The 16,369-nt window shown below is 31.9% G+C and overlaps 1 protein-coding gene across 4 annotated transcripts in view; it reads right to left on the bottom strand.

Moving 5' to 3' along the window:
- Positions 1-16,369, bottom strand: part of LOC145296006 (uncharacterized) — a 630,022-nt gene that overhangs the window by 149,047 nt on the left and 464,606 nt on the right. For all 4 annotated transcript variants that reach the window (XM_080142022.1, XM_080142024.1, XM_080142021.1 and 1 more), the window contains one exon: positions 10,688-10,733. In XM_080142022.1, coding sequence (XP_079998148.1) covers positions 10,688-10,733 — 46 coding nt within the window. The remainder of the gene's footprint in view (positions 1-10,687; positions 10,734-16,369) is intronic.

Raw genomic sequence — 16,369 nt, 5'->3', positions numbered from 1 at the left:
GTGGTATTCTGAGACAAAACTTAACTAAGGTCACTCCCAGACTTACACACGAAAGTTCTGCAAATGTTAAAGAAAATCTGTTCAGCCGTTTCGGAATCTATAAGGAACAATCTCTCTCACACACAGACAGAGTTGCATTTATATAACTGTAGAGATTATTGGTGCGTCTGAAAGAATAAACTGCCCCAAAATCGCCACACATGCTGAAGAGAAAAACGTTCCCTTTTACTAAGATAATACACCGTACTACAAACCAATGGAAACGATTGGGCAGCTATATGAATTGCGATTCGAGTTGCTTCCGTGTACACTCTGTTCTGTATATTTTACCTGCAGCTACTATTTGTCATATCTCAAAAGAATGCTCCAGAGAAAGAGATTTGGATGTAACGAAGATGCCAGAAACTGAAGTGTGTTTTTAGGCCAACGGTATATCGTTCTATAAAAAAGGCATCGACTTGTTAATGAAGCGTTTGAATCAGTGTATCACCCTAGAAGGAGACTATGTCGATGAATAAAGTCGAAGTTTGCCTTAAAGTTGTTTTATTAGTCAGGCCCAGAAATTGTTGTTAGAACAATAAGAACAGACCCATCAGTCAGATTCTGTACGTTTAACAATGGAAACAGAATATTTATGGAAAGGAGAATATGGGTGTTGGTTTTACTTTTGGCAACATCGTAATTCTCGCTTCTATCATGCACTCAAGTTTGAAACGGCATTAAACGCAAAGATTGAATAGACTCGTCTTATTTAAACGATGTCCAAGAATCTCCATGACACATCCGTTTCAATTCACACATAACTTTGAAATATCACATTCCTATGTCTGTTACGTTTTGAAGAATACTTATTGTTGGTTTGTCACGACTAAGTTTGGAATATTACTTTTATTGGTCTGCCAGGCTTGTTTGGAACAGTATTTTCGTCAGTCTATCACGTATAACTCTGAAATATTGTCATGCATGGATTTCAAATATAATGTGCGATATTATGGCATGCTTTAGTTTAAAACAACATTTTCGTATGTCGTAGTGCTTAAGTTTGGATTGCTTTGTCGTTGGTCTATCATAATTCAGTTTGAAATATAATTTTTATCGCTATATCATGCTTAAGTTGAAAATAATATTCTACACAATTTGTCGTACATAAATTTGAAATGGCATTTTTGTTGGTGTGCAATAATATTAGAAATATAATTTTCGATGATCTGTTAGACTTAAGTTTTGAATTTAATTTTCGTTGGTCTGTCACCTTTGATTTTGGGAGTATTGCATTCGATTACCTGTTACGTTTAAGTTTAAAACATTATTTTTGTTGATCTGTTGCGTTTAAATTTGAAATACCATTTTGTATGATCTATCTTTAGTTTGAAATATCATGTTTGCTGATCTGTCACGCTTAATTTAAGAAATATAATTTTCAAATGTCTGTTAGACTTAGGTTTGGAATTTTATTTTCGCTGTTCTGTCATCTTTGATTTTGGAAGTATGATGTGTGAAATATTATAATTTTTGGTCTGCCACACTTAAGTTATGAATATAATTTTCGTTAAGCTGCCATGCCTAAATTAAAAAAAAAGAAAAGAAACACTTTTCAACACTAAGTGCGTAGATTAAATGGTCGTATATTAGGAAGAATCTCAGACTTAATATTCGAATTCGAGAATAGGATTAGAGATGGAAAAATTGAAGTCATTTCAAACAATTTGTGGCTTTTATTTGCATTTTCTTAAAAAAAATGTTGAGCAACAACAACAACAACAACAACAACACACGTAAAAAATAAACAATACAAAAGAAAAAAAACAACACAAAACCATTTCTGCTGAACTGCTCGTCGTGAACATGAATAATTTCTTGCATAACAGTTGATAGAACCAATGTTTCCAAGAAAAATGAATAAATAATCGTATTTACCATTTCTTGCGATTCTACATTCTATGCACAGTAAAAAAAACACATCAACAGCAAAAGAATACAAAACAGAAAAAAAAATCGATTATTGATTCAGCCAATACGAAAACCTCAACTGATCAGACTTTCTTTCAAATCATTTGTACATTTTTCTTCGAACTATTCTCTCCACTAATTCTTTTGACCGATGTCCTCTCCGACATTATTTCGGAATATCATTTATCCACGCTGATGTTTGTATCTCGTATTTGATATTTTTAAAAAATTTTGTGTTTGATAAATGATACACAGAGAAGGCCAAAGAGTGCATCGGCCAAAACCTTAGTTGAAAACAGATTTTTTAAAAACCCTTATTCATCCCAATCAAAGCATAATGCCATTTGGACTTAACGGGCTACTATGTGAGGCCATGTCTATGTAGGGAGTTAAGCAGCGAGATATCTATTCGCGTTGCATTTAAATTTTTGCATGTTAATACGACCAGGGAAGCACAGAACAGGGAGAACATTTCTAAGTTTAGGAGTTTGAGGAAAGAAACTATGAGTAGAATGGGTTTCGGCATCTAGGGACATCTACAATGAATGGGCGCGATTTTCCTGCTAGTCGGATTAGTCGATGGTATTTATGTTCAGGAAGTAAAAGTGCTACGAGTTCGTCAGAGCAGATTCTATTAAAATATTTGTAAAATATACACAGGAATGGAAGATTGCGGCGATGGATTGGAGCTTGGTTGACTATGCGAAACCTAATAGATTAGAAAATCCTTTTTTGGGTGCACTGTTAAGTAGGAGATACTAGTAGATGCACCAACCCAGATGCGGCAACAATACTCCATGCATGGGCGAATGATGGCTTGGAGAAGGCCAGATGACAATTTGGCTGAAAACTTAGTCGAAACATTTAATAGCAACACTAAAAAAGATAATCTAAATGAAAACAATAATTGGAAGGAAATGTTAGGGTTGGGTGTCGATTTCTTACACGAGAAAAACGCGATTCTTTTACTAAGAAACATTAGCATTACACTGAAACATTAGAATTACACTGAAACATTAGAATTACACTGAAACATTAGAATTACACTGAAACATTAGCATTACACTGAAACATTAGCATTACACTGAAACATTAGAATTACACTGAAACATTAGCATTACACTGAAACATTAGCATTACACTGAAACATTAGCATTACACTGAAACATTAGCATTACACTGAAACATTAGCATTACACTGAAACATTAGAATTACACTGAAACATTAGCATTACACTGAAACATTAGCATTACACTGAAACATTAGAATTACACTGAAACATTAGAATTACACTGAAACATTAGCATTACACTGAAACATTAGAATTACACTGAAACATTAGCATTACACTGAAACATTAGAATTACACTGAAACATTAGAATTACACTGAAACATTAGCATTACACTGAAACATTAGAATTACACTGAAACATTAGCATTACACTGAAACATTAGAATTACACTGAAACATTAGAATTACACTGAAACATTAGCATTACACTGAAACATTAGCATTACACTGAAACATTAGCATTACACTGAAACATTAGAATTACACTGAAACATTAGCATTACACTGAAACATTAGAATTACACTGAAACATTAGAATTACACTGAAACATTAGCATTACACTGAAACATGAGCATTACACCGAAACATTAGAATTACACTGAAACATTAGCATTACACTGAAACATTAGAATTACACTGAAACATTAGAATTACACTGAAACATTAGCATTACACTGAAACATTAGAATTACACTGAAACATTAGAATTACACTGAAACATTAGCATTACACCGAAACATTAGAATTACACTGAAACATTAGCATTACACTGAAACATTAGCATTACACTGAAACATTAGAATTACACTGAAACATTAGAATTACACTGAAACATTAGAATTACACTGAAACATTAGCATTACACTGAAACATTAGTATTACACTGAAACATTAGCATTACACTGAAACATTAGAATTACACTGAAACATTAGAATTATACCGAAACATTAGAATTACACTGAAACATTAGCATTACACTGAAACATTAGCATTACACTGAAACATTAGCATTACACTGAAACATTAGAATTACACTGAAACATTAGCATTACACTGAAACATTAGAATTACACTGAAACATTAGAATTACACTGAAACATTAGAATTATACCGAAACATTAGAATTACACTGAAACATTAGAATTACACTGAAACATTAGCATTACACTGAAAGATTAGAATTACACTGAAACATTAGAATTACACTGAAACATTAGCATTACACTGAAACATTAGAATTACACTGAAACATTAGAATTACACTGAAACATTAGCATTACACCGAAACATTAGAATTACACTGAAACATTAGCATTACACTGAAACATTAGCATTACACTGAAACATTAGAATTACACTGAAACATTAGAATTACACTGAAACATTAGAATTACACTGAAACATTAGCATTACACTGAGACATTAGTATTACACTGAAACATTAGCATTACACTGAAACATTAGAATTACACTGAAACATTAGAATTATACCGAAACATTAGAATTACACTGAAACATTAGCATTACACTGAAACATTAGCATTACACTGAAACATTAGCATTACACTGAAACATTAGAATTACACTGAAACATTAGAATTACACTGAAACATTAGAATTACACTGAAACATTAGAATTACACTGAAACATTAGAATTATACCGAAACATTAGAATTACACTGAAACATTAGCATTACACTGAAACATTAGCATTACACTGAAACATTAGCATTACACTGAAACATTAGAATTACACTGAAACATTAGAATTACACTGAAACATTAGAATTATACCAAAACATTAGCATTACACTGAAACATTAGCATTACACTGAAACATTAGAATTATACCGAAACATTAGCATTACACTGAAACATTAGAATTACACTGAAACATTAGAATTACACTGAAACATTAGAATTACACTGAAACATTAGAATTATACCGAAACATTAGCATTACACTGAAACATTAGCATTACACTGAAACATTAGAATTACACTGAAACATTAGAATTATACCGAAACATTAGCATTACACTGAAACATTAGCATTACACTGAAACATTAGCATTACACCGAAACATTAGAATTACACTGAAACATTAGAATTACACTGAAACATTAGAATTACACTGAAACATTAGAATTATACCGAAACATTAGAATTACACTGAAACATTAGCATTACACTGAAACATTAGCATTACACTGAAACATTAGAATTACACTGAAACATTAGCATTACACTGAAACATTAGAATTACACTGAAACATTAGCATTACACTGAAACATTAGCATTACACTGAAACATTAGCATTACACTGAAACATTAGAATTACACTGAAAGATTAGCATTACACTGAAACATTAGAATTACACTGAAACATTAGCATTACACTGAAACATTAGAATTACACTGAAACATTAGCATTACACTGAAACATTAGAATTACACTGAAACATTAGCATTACACTGAAACATTAGCATTACACTTAAACATTAGAATTACACTGAAACATTAGCATTACACTGAAACATTAGCATTACACTGAAACATTAGAATTACACTGAAACATTAGAATTACACTGAAACATTAGAATTATACCGAAACATTAGAATTACACTGAAACATTAGAATTACACTGAAACATTAGCATTACACTGAAAGATTAGCATTACACTGAAACATTAGAATTACACTGAAACATTAGCATTACACTAAAACATTAGAATTACACTGAAACATTAGCATTACACTGAAACATTAGCATTACACTGAAACATTAGAATTACACTGAAACATTAGAATTACACTGAAACATTAGAATTATACCGAAACATTAGCATTACACTGAAACATTAGCATTACACTGAAACATTAGAATTATACCGAAACATTAGCATTACACTGAAACATTAGAATTACACTGAAACATTAGAATTACACTGAAACATTAGAATTATACTGAAACATTAGAATTACACTGAAACATTTGAATTACACTGAAACATTAGAATTACACTGAAACATTAGAATTATACCGAAACATTAGCATTACACTGAAACATTAGCATTACACTGAAACATTAGAATTACACTGAAACATTAGAATTATACCGAAACATTAGCATTACACTGAAACATTAGCATTACACTGAAACATTAGCATTACACTGAAACATTAGAATTACACTGAAACATTAGAATTACACTGAAACATTAGAATTATACCGAAACATTAGAATTACACTGAAACATTAGCATTACACTGAAACATTAGCATTACACTGAAACATTAGCATTACACTGAAACATTAGCATTACACTGAAACATTAGAATTACACTGAAACATTAGCATTACACTGAAACATTAGAATTACACTGAAAGATTAGCATTACACTGAAACATTAGAATTACACTGAAACATTAGCATTACACTGAAACATTAGCATTACACTGAAACATTAGCATTACACTGAAACATTAGAATTACACTGAAACATTAGCATTACACTGAAAAATTAGCATTACACTGAAACATTAGAATTACACTGAAACATTAGCATTACACTGAAACATTAGAATTACACTGAAACATTAGAATTACACTGAAACATTAGAATTATACCGAAACATTAGAATTACACTGAAACATTAGAATTACACTGAAACATTAGCATTACACTGAAAGATTAGAATTACACTGAAACATTAGAATTACACTGAAACATTAGCATTACACTGAAACATTAGAATTATACTGAAACATTAGCATTACACTGAAACATTAGCATTACACTGAAACATTAGAATTATACCGAAACATTAGAATTACACTGAAACATTAGAATTACACTGAAACATTAGCATTACACTGAAACATTAGAATTACACTGAAACATTAGAATTACACTGAAACATTAGCATTACACTGAAACATTAGCATTACACTGAAACATTAGAATTACACTGAAACATTAGCATTACACTGAAACATTAGCATTACACTGAAACATTAGAATTACACTGAAACATTAGAATTACACTGAAACATTAGCATTACACTGAAACATTAGAATTACACTGAAACATTAGCATTACACTGAAACATTAGAATTACACTGAAACATTAGCATTACACTGAAACATTAGAATTACACTGAAACATTAGCATTACACTGAAACATTAGAATTACACTGAAACATTAGAATTATACCGAAACATTAGCATTACACTGAAACATTAGAATTACACGTGCCAACAACAATAAAAAAAATGAGTTTTACATGTAAATACATATATCGCATTAATTTGATAGCATTAAATTCAGTCATGGCATCATTTTTTTCTATCGGCACAAACTTCTTTAAAATCTATAGGCAAAATATATATGCATTAAAATAAAACATAATAACCGATTGCTTGTATTCGATTGATGAAACGCACATATTTTTATCCATATTTTTATGAATAGGGCTATGACAACAGCATATTCTTTTCATTCTTTTGACCCTCGAGTATATATCCGACAGTTAAACACAATTAATCAACCGAGAACCACATCACTCTACATAAAAAGATATATATATATATATATATATATATATATATATATATATATATATATATATATATATAAGAAATCAATGGATATATACATGAGAATCAAAACAAGGAAAAGAATACGCTGTTGTCATAGCCCTAGTTATGAACCCGGCATAGCCGAATCTATATGCAGCGACAGTTAATGCATCATCAGTTATTAATCTTTGGTGGGAATTTGTACATCGTAGACTTGTGGTATGATCCCTGGCGTTGGAAGCATCTTTGAGCATTGCCAAGAACCACACCAACATTTAATATGAATTGTTTGTAAAAAAGTTAAGTTTTAAAGAAAAAAAAAGAAACGAAATGAAGATGCATACAGATGTGCATGCATTCTAAAATGGAAATAGATGAAACACTGAAAGAATAGAAGGGTCACCAGTTAGCAAATGCTAACTAAAACATAAACAGAGTCTTGTGAATAAAAAATTTGAGGAAAACAAAACTTTATAACAAAACATTTTTATACAAGAGATAAGAATATAAAATTTACTTTCAATCATGAAAGTGTTAAATTTTTTCAAATTTGTATTTGTAAAGAAATTCGAGTTAGACTCACAAGTTAAAATCTTTATAGTGTGAATAATATGTGTGTATATACTATACGTAACTAAGCGTTTTGCAGCGTGGCGTTATGTATGTATGTGCGTTGATTTACCTTGTTTTTTGTTACTACGTGTATAGCTGTGAATAGCAGTTCGTTTCTGTTCGCTTGACTGTCACCAACATGTAAGAAAGTGCGAGCGAAATGAAGCAGCTTGTATATGAATCAGTTATTTTCGCCTTTCCAAAGGCATCGAATGGGGAGTTGAGCAGATGTTACTGGGCTCTTCCATGCGCAGCCGGCTGGTGAAGCTCGGAGTAAACTGACTTTGTTGACTAGATCATGTAGAAGTTCCTAATTTCGCACTGACTTACTACTTTCACATGGAAGTGTTACTTTTTGAGGTTTGGAACGATTTTCCATTGGTTGAAAATACTTTGAGTTTAAATCTTTCTGTGAAAATTTACTTGCTTTTTGAAGTGACGTAGAAAGCGGATTCCACCGAAGCGGAGAAGGAATGTAGGAATTAGAACTATTTGTTTTCAAGCGTTTGTTAGAATTACTTTGTAATTCAAACGCCACAGACTTTCTTCTGGCGTGGGACGCTTCGTCCTTTTGTGGGGGAGTTAAATCTCGCTCTTCACTTTCGATTCTTTATTGTTTGTATCAACACGCGTGGTGAAAACTGTATGAAATACATAGTTTTTATTTTAAATTTATATGCAAATTCTTTCTTCTTTATATTAGACTAGCCTGGGTACCCGGCGTTGCCCAGGAGTTTGAAGGTGTGTGTTGGGCAAAAAAAAAAAAAAAAGGTGGCAGTAGGTAAGCAGGCTCGAACCCGTACCGCGAAGGAGGAAAAGAACGTAAAAAAGTAACGTCTTTGCTGTTGCGTCCACCGCCAAACCGGAAGTGAAGAAGATTTAAATTAAGGCCAGTCAATCGAAAATAGGGGATGACTTTCGAAAATATCGGCGAAAAAAGTGACCCCCTCTTCGCAAAAAAGCGCTCAGTTGAGGGCAAAGGAATTTATTTTTAGTTACTTTTTCGAGATTTGTCGTCTGAAGGGTCGAGCTACAAAACGATACCGATCTCGTGAAAATCCGTCGCCTCTATCGAATGTTTTAGACATATATACATACATACATACATACATACATACATATGTATGTTTTAGACATACATACATACATACATACATTTAAACAGACAGGTGAGATTTATATAATAGAAGAAGATATCGTAGCAGAGAAAATATTTCTAGAGTTTAACTTAGAATAGATGCATATATTTCATCGTCTCACATTGTATTATGTCTTCTCATTTTCTATTTCCAAACCTGACTTTTATGTTATCAAGTACTTTTTATATGTTAACTACTCCCGCGAAACTGGTCAAACTCTAAGCAAGGATTCTTATGAGTAACTTATTCGGGATTTCAATCTGTGACCTTTAACTAACCCGATAAGGTCGATCTGGATTTGCTTTAGCACATGTTTGACATAAGGAGACACCATACTGTATCAATTAGGTCAATAACGCACTCTATAAAAGCAACAGTTAAATAACATTCATCAAATTGATCCCAAATCACAATTTTATTTATTTAAAAGTAAACATTTAACATTGTGAAAAACCTGAAACAAAGCACAAAAATCAGAAAATCTGAATATTTAAAAAACGAAAATAAAAACAAAAAACAAACAACCCTTATAGGTGTTAGAAATAGGGAAAGAAATGAATTTGATGAAATTGATGAATGAAGCAAAGACAGAGAGTCACTAAAAAATGAAACGCGACGATAAAAAATGGGGGAAAAATAAAATGAAAATAAAAAAATGATAAAAAACTGAAAATAAAAAATAACAAAACCAAAAAATTGACAATACAAAATTTATAAAAATTCGAAGATGACGATAAAAAATAGAAAAAGATGAAAATAAAAAAATAAAAATAAAGACTACAACAAATGACAATACAAAATCAATAAAAATGAAAATGATAAAATGAAAATAGAAATAAAAAAACGGAAAATGACACTAATAAAAATGAAAAGAAAATGAAAAACCCTGAAAAATGACAATACAAATTCCATAGAAATGAAAAGTGGCTATAAAAAATGGAAAAAAAGAAAATTAGATTTAAAAAAAACAAAAAAACTCAAAAGTGACAATAATAAAAATGCCCCTCCCCCCAAAAAAAAGGAAAAAAACCCTTAAAAATGACAATCCATAGAAATGAAAATTGACGATGAAAAAGAAAGAAATGAAAATAAAAATAAAAATCCTGAAAAGTGACAATAATAAAAATGAAAAGTGACGATAAAAAATGAAAAAAAGAAAAACCTGAAAAAGTGAGACTAATAAAAATGAAAAAAAAAAAGAAAAATGGCAAAATTCATAGAAATGCAAGTTACGATAAAAAAATGAAAGAAATGAAAAGTGTCATAAAACAAGAGAAAAAAATAAAAACTGACAGTAAAAATAAATAAAATGACTGACCGTATGCCTTGGGGTGCTGCCAAAATCCATCACTCTATGTTCTGTCCTAAATAAATAAATAAATAAATAAATAAATAAATTTGAAAGTCAAACAATTTGATAACATTTGAAACAAAAAAAATGACTGTTTTATTTGGTGTTATTCGGTAATTAAAAATATACTCAATTCATAATTTTCAATTTGAAAGCGTTTTAATAATTTATGATTAAATTACGTAGAATCAATAAACAAAGAAATATTTTTCTTTTCTTTTGATATAAGTATTTCCCCGTTAGGCAAGAATGATACTTGGGATTTATTTGGACAGATAAATTCTCTGTTCCATTCATATTTTTCCGCTCTTTAAAATGATATTGAAAAAAAAAAATACGGGACAAAAAACAAAAAAAACAAAAACGTTAATAAAACTGAATACTTCCCATTCTTATTATCAATAGTTGTTGATGCTGACCTTCTATATTAAGGCAATCTTTTTTTTTTGCCTACTTCCAGAGTGCTCCTTTCTGGGGAGCTGTTTTTCCACACATTAAAACGACCTTGTGTCACATTTTGCTTTCGTGGAGAAGCAAATAAATACTAATAGTTGTTGATTCGATAAAATTAATATTTTTATTCTTTATAAAAAAAATTGTAAATGCCTTATTTTAAGCAGAAAGACGCAAAAACGTAAACATGATTATAACACAATAAACATTCTTACTCATAAATAAATCGACAATGGCATTTATTTCAAGCATTAACCAACAAGACCTGCAATTATTTTATTATCATTTTATTATCATTTTTTATCGACTTATACATATTTTATTACTAGTTTTACTTAAACTAGCAAGACCTGCGGAAATTCATATTTTTATATGTAATATATTGCCGATGAGTTTTCTGTGGACGTTCAGCGTGGATGTAGACCCAGCAATATTACTGTAGTCCTTTAAAAGTATTTATCTAAGTAATCTGGTTAATGTAGTGTCAGAATATATCTGGTTATTTCATTTTTTTTTTACACAGGAATCACCACTTATCAAGGCCCGGAGGCCACTCGAGAATAAGGGTTACTGAGTATGCATTAGTCGATGTGATTATGGCGTAGTAAACATAACTAGTGGGAATTTTGTAAACTGGATTAAACTGGACGGTTCATGCAGAACTTGTTTACGTTGGGCTTGAAGACAATCAGATTGTAGTCAGCTGGAAAGCAGGCAATCGGGAGAGAGTTCCACAGGCGTGCAGTTCTAAGAAAGAAGCTTTGTTCATGGAATCTGCATTTAGGTTTAGGCACAAATAAAGAGTGTGGAAAATTCTCCAATATCCTTATAAGAATCTGTGACATATTTCTATTGTATGAACTCCCAGCGCGAACAGAAACTCCACTATATAATTATATCATCTTTAGACAGAACATATACTACCATTGGATCCAAGCCAGAAGACTAAGAAGACATATTTTAGTCTCACGAACGACCCAAAAGCGACATCATTTTAAAAATTATTGTTATTTTTTTTTACATTGCGTCCTCGGTGATCAGTATCGATTAAATAAGAGGATAAAAGGTGATAAAATACTACGAACATTAAATTAGTATATCTATACACTAATAATTGGATGTTCGTAGTTTGTTATCACCTTCTGTCCTCCGTTTTTATAAATAGGACTTCCCGATCGAATAATTAATGATAATTTGGAAACCGTTACATACGTACGTACGTTAAAGGCACTGTGGTATTAATATATAGATTGGTGACAAAAGGGCAATATAACCAAGATTTATCAATAAATCAAGTTTAGTTGTCTTATTTTACATCTTTTCGGATTATTTAATGCTGAATCCAATAATTTGGGAAAGCGTCTTTATTCTTCAAGTTCTTTACTTTTTAAGTATTTATTCATAGCGTTCAGTTTGGTTGTTTTATAGAGGAAAATTGTTTTTTTTTGTGCATTTTAGGTCAGGAAGCCAACTATCAGTAAATAAAGGGAATTATATTACTTTGTCGAATATTTTATGCTCCTTCTGTCTCATCTTTATCTCTCTATATCAATTGATATAACATGCTCTTTTTCGTCAATTCTCACCTATCGACACGTATAAATAGCATTTATCGCTAAATAAGAATGTTCAATTAAAACAGACACCAGATAGAGGCTCTGTCCGCCGTTCGCTCTATCACATTTATGTTTCAAATAACACGTTAATTTCTACACGCACAGATTTAACGGGCGTATCTTAAGAATTGCCCCGTTCTAAGTGTTGTAAGAAAAGCCATTTTTCTGCACATCACGTACTCTTAAGGAAGAGACGACACGATAAGGGTAATTGTTGAATATCACGGCTACAGCAGAATGCAGGTATAAATTCTGTATAAGCATTAAAAATGTTTTTTTTTTAATTAAATATTATTTCGAGTTAAAATCGTTTTTTTTAAAAAAATTTTTTACAAAGGAATCACCGCTTATCTAGGCCCAGAGACCACTGAAGGATAAAGGTTAAAGAGTGTATCGGAGTCAAAGGGACACTATCATAGTAATCGTTAGAAGTGTAAATTTGGTAAATTGGATTACTTAAGGGGAACGGCTCATCAAGAACTTGTTTACGTTGGACTTGAAGACGACCAACTGGAAAGCAGACAAACGAAAGAGAGTTCCATAGGTATGCAGTTCTAAGAAAGAAGTTTTATTCATGGAATCTACGTTTAGGTTTAGGCAAAGATAAAGAGAGGGGGAAATTATTGATAGAAATTGAAGCTCAGACGAGCACTCGCCATGAAAATAACGACAAAGCAGAGACAAACTCGCAACGTCTCTTCTGTGAGAAAGAGCTTGCAGGGAAGAGAAAAGGGCATCTCACTAGGCTACGAAGTCTATTTTGAACTCTGTCAAGGCAGAATAAAATCTTTCTAGCAGCTCCTGCCCAGATGTGGCTACAATATTCCATCCTTGGACATACCTGGCTCTTATATAGGTAGAGAATTGCATCAGCAAGTAGATATCTCTTGCACCCATAAAAGGATCCCACTATTTTTCCAGCAACCTTGGCAACGGATTTGATGTACGTGTTCCATTTTAGCTCGAAAATAAAGGTCAAGCCCAGAAGCTTGTCAAAACATGGAGCCCCCCCCCAAGATGAGAGGCATTCATTTCAGTTATTGCCAGATGGGGATCAGAACGTTGATGATGTAAAGATAGAAGCTAGGTTTTAGATGCATTAAAAGTAACCTGGCATTTTCCCTCATTGTACCACATGCTCAGAGGAGAGAGAATTAGAGAGAACTTGGTCGTTTACAGCCTTTAATGCGCTGCCATAGTGTTTTATGACGTATCAACACTTTTCGAGATATTTTACGCCGAATTTCAAATATTTATTCATGGTGTTTGGTTTGGTTGTTTTGTTTTACGGCATATCAGCCCTTTTAGCATTCAATCATTTTAGCAAGAGTTTCTAGGCTTCAAGTTATACATCTTCAAATATTTATTCATAGTGTTTAGTTTGGTTGTTTTGTAGATAAAAAAATACTGCTTTGTCTTTACAGAACATAATCACGTTTTGCTAAGGGAAAGAAAAAGAAAAGAATAATATCAATATTTGGTGCATTTAAGACAGAAATCTGATATCACCAGATAGGCTGATCCGGTAGCACCAGTTCGCGTTAAAATCCTTTTAATATTTCACAGGTAAATTGAGAAAGACACGCTAGAAAAGTGTGGACATTATCTGAAGAAGCGAAACTGCACGAGATCAGATCAAATTCGATCGCATTCTTGTTTTGTGTTCGCTTATTGACAAAGATGTTGATACATTTAAAGCGTGTTTTTTCTCAAGTTACATGCGTAATACTAAATGTATTTTAATTTGAAATCATTACTCCTTAAAAGGTAAAGAGCTAGGGATTGATTTTATGTTACACTTTTGTCCTGGGCAATGTCGGGTAACCCTGCTAGTTATATATATATAACATCTCTCTCTCTCTCTCTCTCTCTCTGTATATATATATATATATATATAACATATATGCATATAACATATAATCTCTTCTCTTCTCTTCTATCTATCTTCTATCTATATAAATAAAATGAACTCATTTTTTCCCCTCCGACTTTGACCTTTATAGGAATGCACCTGTATACATTTGGTGCAGCCGTATCATTCACAAACTGAATCACGACATCTGCCGTATGTTATAGGGTTATTACATATCCAGTATCTCGCTGATCAGAGTTTCCTATATTCTGTCTGGTGAGAGTCCACTGTAAAAATCGGTTACATTTAATGGAAGTAGTAAAGTAAACTCTCTCTAACAAATTCATCCTACCACCGCCACTTACTTACACCGTTCCACACCGTTCACAGGAGACATTTAAAACCGACCACCGGTTAGAATTTATCTAAAAACTGGACTGGACTTACGCTGAAACGAACCACGCTTACTTTGCCATTGGTTAGCATAAAACATAAACACAATTTATAAAGCATTTATTATAATAAAATTAGATTCAAACAGAACACAATCCGTTACCTGGAATTGAATTCAGGAGACATTTAAAACCGACCACCGGTTAGAATTTATCTAAAAACTGGACTGGACTTACGCTGAAACGCACCACGCTTACTTTGCCATTGGTTAGGATAAAACATAAACACAATTTATAAAGCATTTACTATAATAAAATTAGATTCAAACAGAACACATTCCGTGACCTGGAATTGAATTCACAATTACATTACTTCGATTTCGTTATAACCCGCGTGGTTAGAGTTTAATGAAAACCTGAATTGACATTTACGTGAAACGCACCAAACTTACTTACACAAACACAACTTCCGTTTTGCTCTTTCCTTACGTGCTTTTTTCTTTCTTTCTTTCTTTCTTTCTTTATTACCTTTCGTTGTCTTTTTGGTTTATAGGTGATGGTGGTGGGGGTACTTCCCTATGTTTCTCTTTCTTTCCATAAACATAAACACAAACTAAACGCTATACTGCGATTTACGCTAGGGCATGTTTAACATCGTCACATTTACATTTTTTTTTTGTGCTGATGGTGGTGGGGGACTACTTTCCTATATTTTCAGTCTACACGATATTTCACTTTTGTAAAGCTATTTCTTACCAAACTTCCTTCATAATCTTTCCTTTCGGTCTTTCCTTCTTTCTTTCTTTTCTCTCCATTTTCTGCTCTTTCCATTGTTAAAACGAAACGAAACCCAACTCTATTTGTGCCACGTTCCTTTACTTTTTCACACGATAATACGACTTCTTTTTCTTTTAGTTTTTACTTTTATTAAAAAATAACAAAAAACGATTGAAAATACTTTCAAACATAAAGTATACTGATTCATGTAAGTAAAAAAAAGTAGCATTTATTGCCTTTGGTAATAATTATTTATTGCTTATTTGTTTTGTTTTTCACCTTTTTTTTCGACTAACTATTCTTAAATCTCACTATAAAATCGATTTTTCCAAGTACATTTGAGGTGGGGGGGCATTCCAACCTCCGAAAGGGGGTTTGTATTACTGTACACATAGATTCGAAAAAGTTGTCAAAAAAAACAAACAAATATATAACAAATAACTGCTATCAAAGCCAAGATAAGTTACTTTTCTGACAAACTGGATATATTTTTCGTGTTTTTATTCAATGTAACATATTTATTCAGCTCGAATCTATGTGTACAGTAATACAAACCCAT

The sequence above is a fragment of the Euprymna scolopes genome, chromosome 16 (genome assembly GCF_053919585.1).
Source record: "Euprymna scolopes isolate OS-2025 chromosome 16, ASM5391958v1, whole genome shotgun sequence".
Lineage (NCBI taxonomy): Eukaryota > Metazoa > Mollusca > Cephalopoda > Sepiida > Sepiolidae > Euprymna > Euprymna scolopes.
The sequence above is the reverse complement of the archived record's forward strand: the minus strand, read 5'-3'. Positions and strand labels throughout refer to the sequence as shown.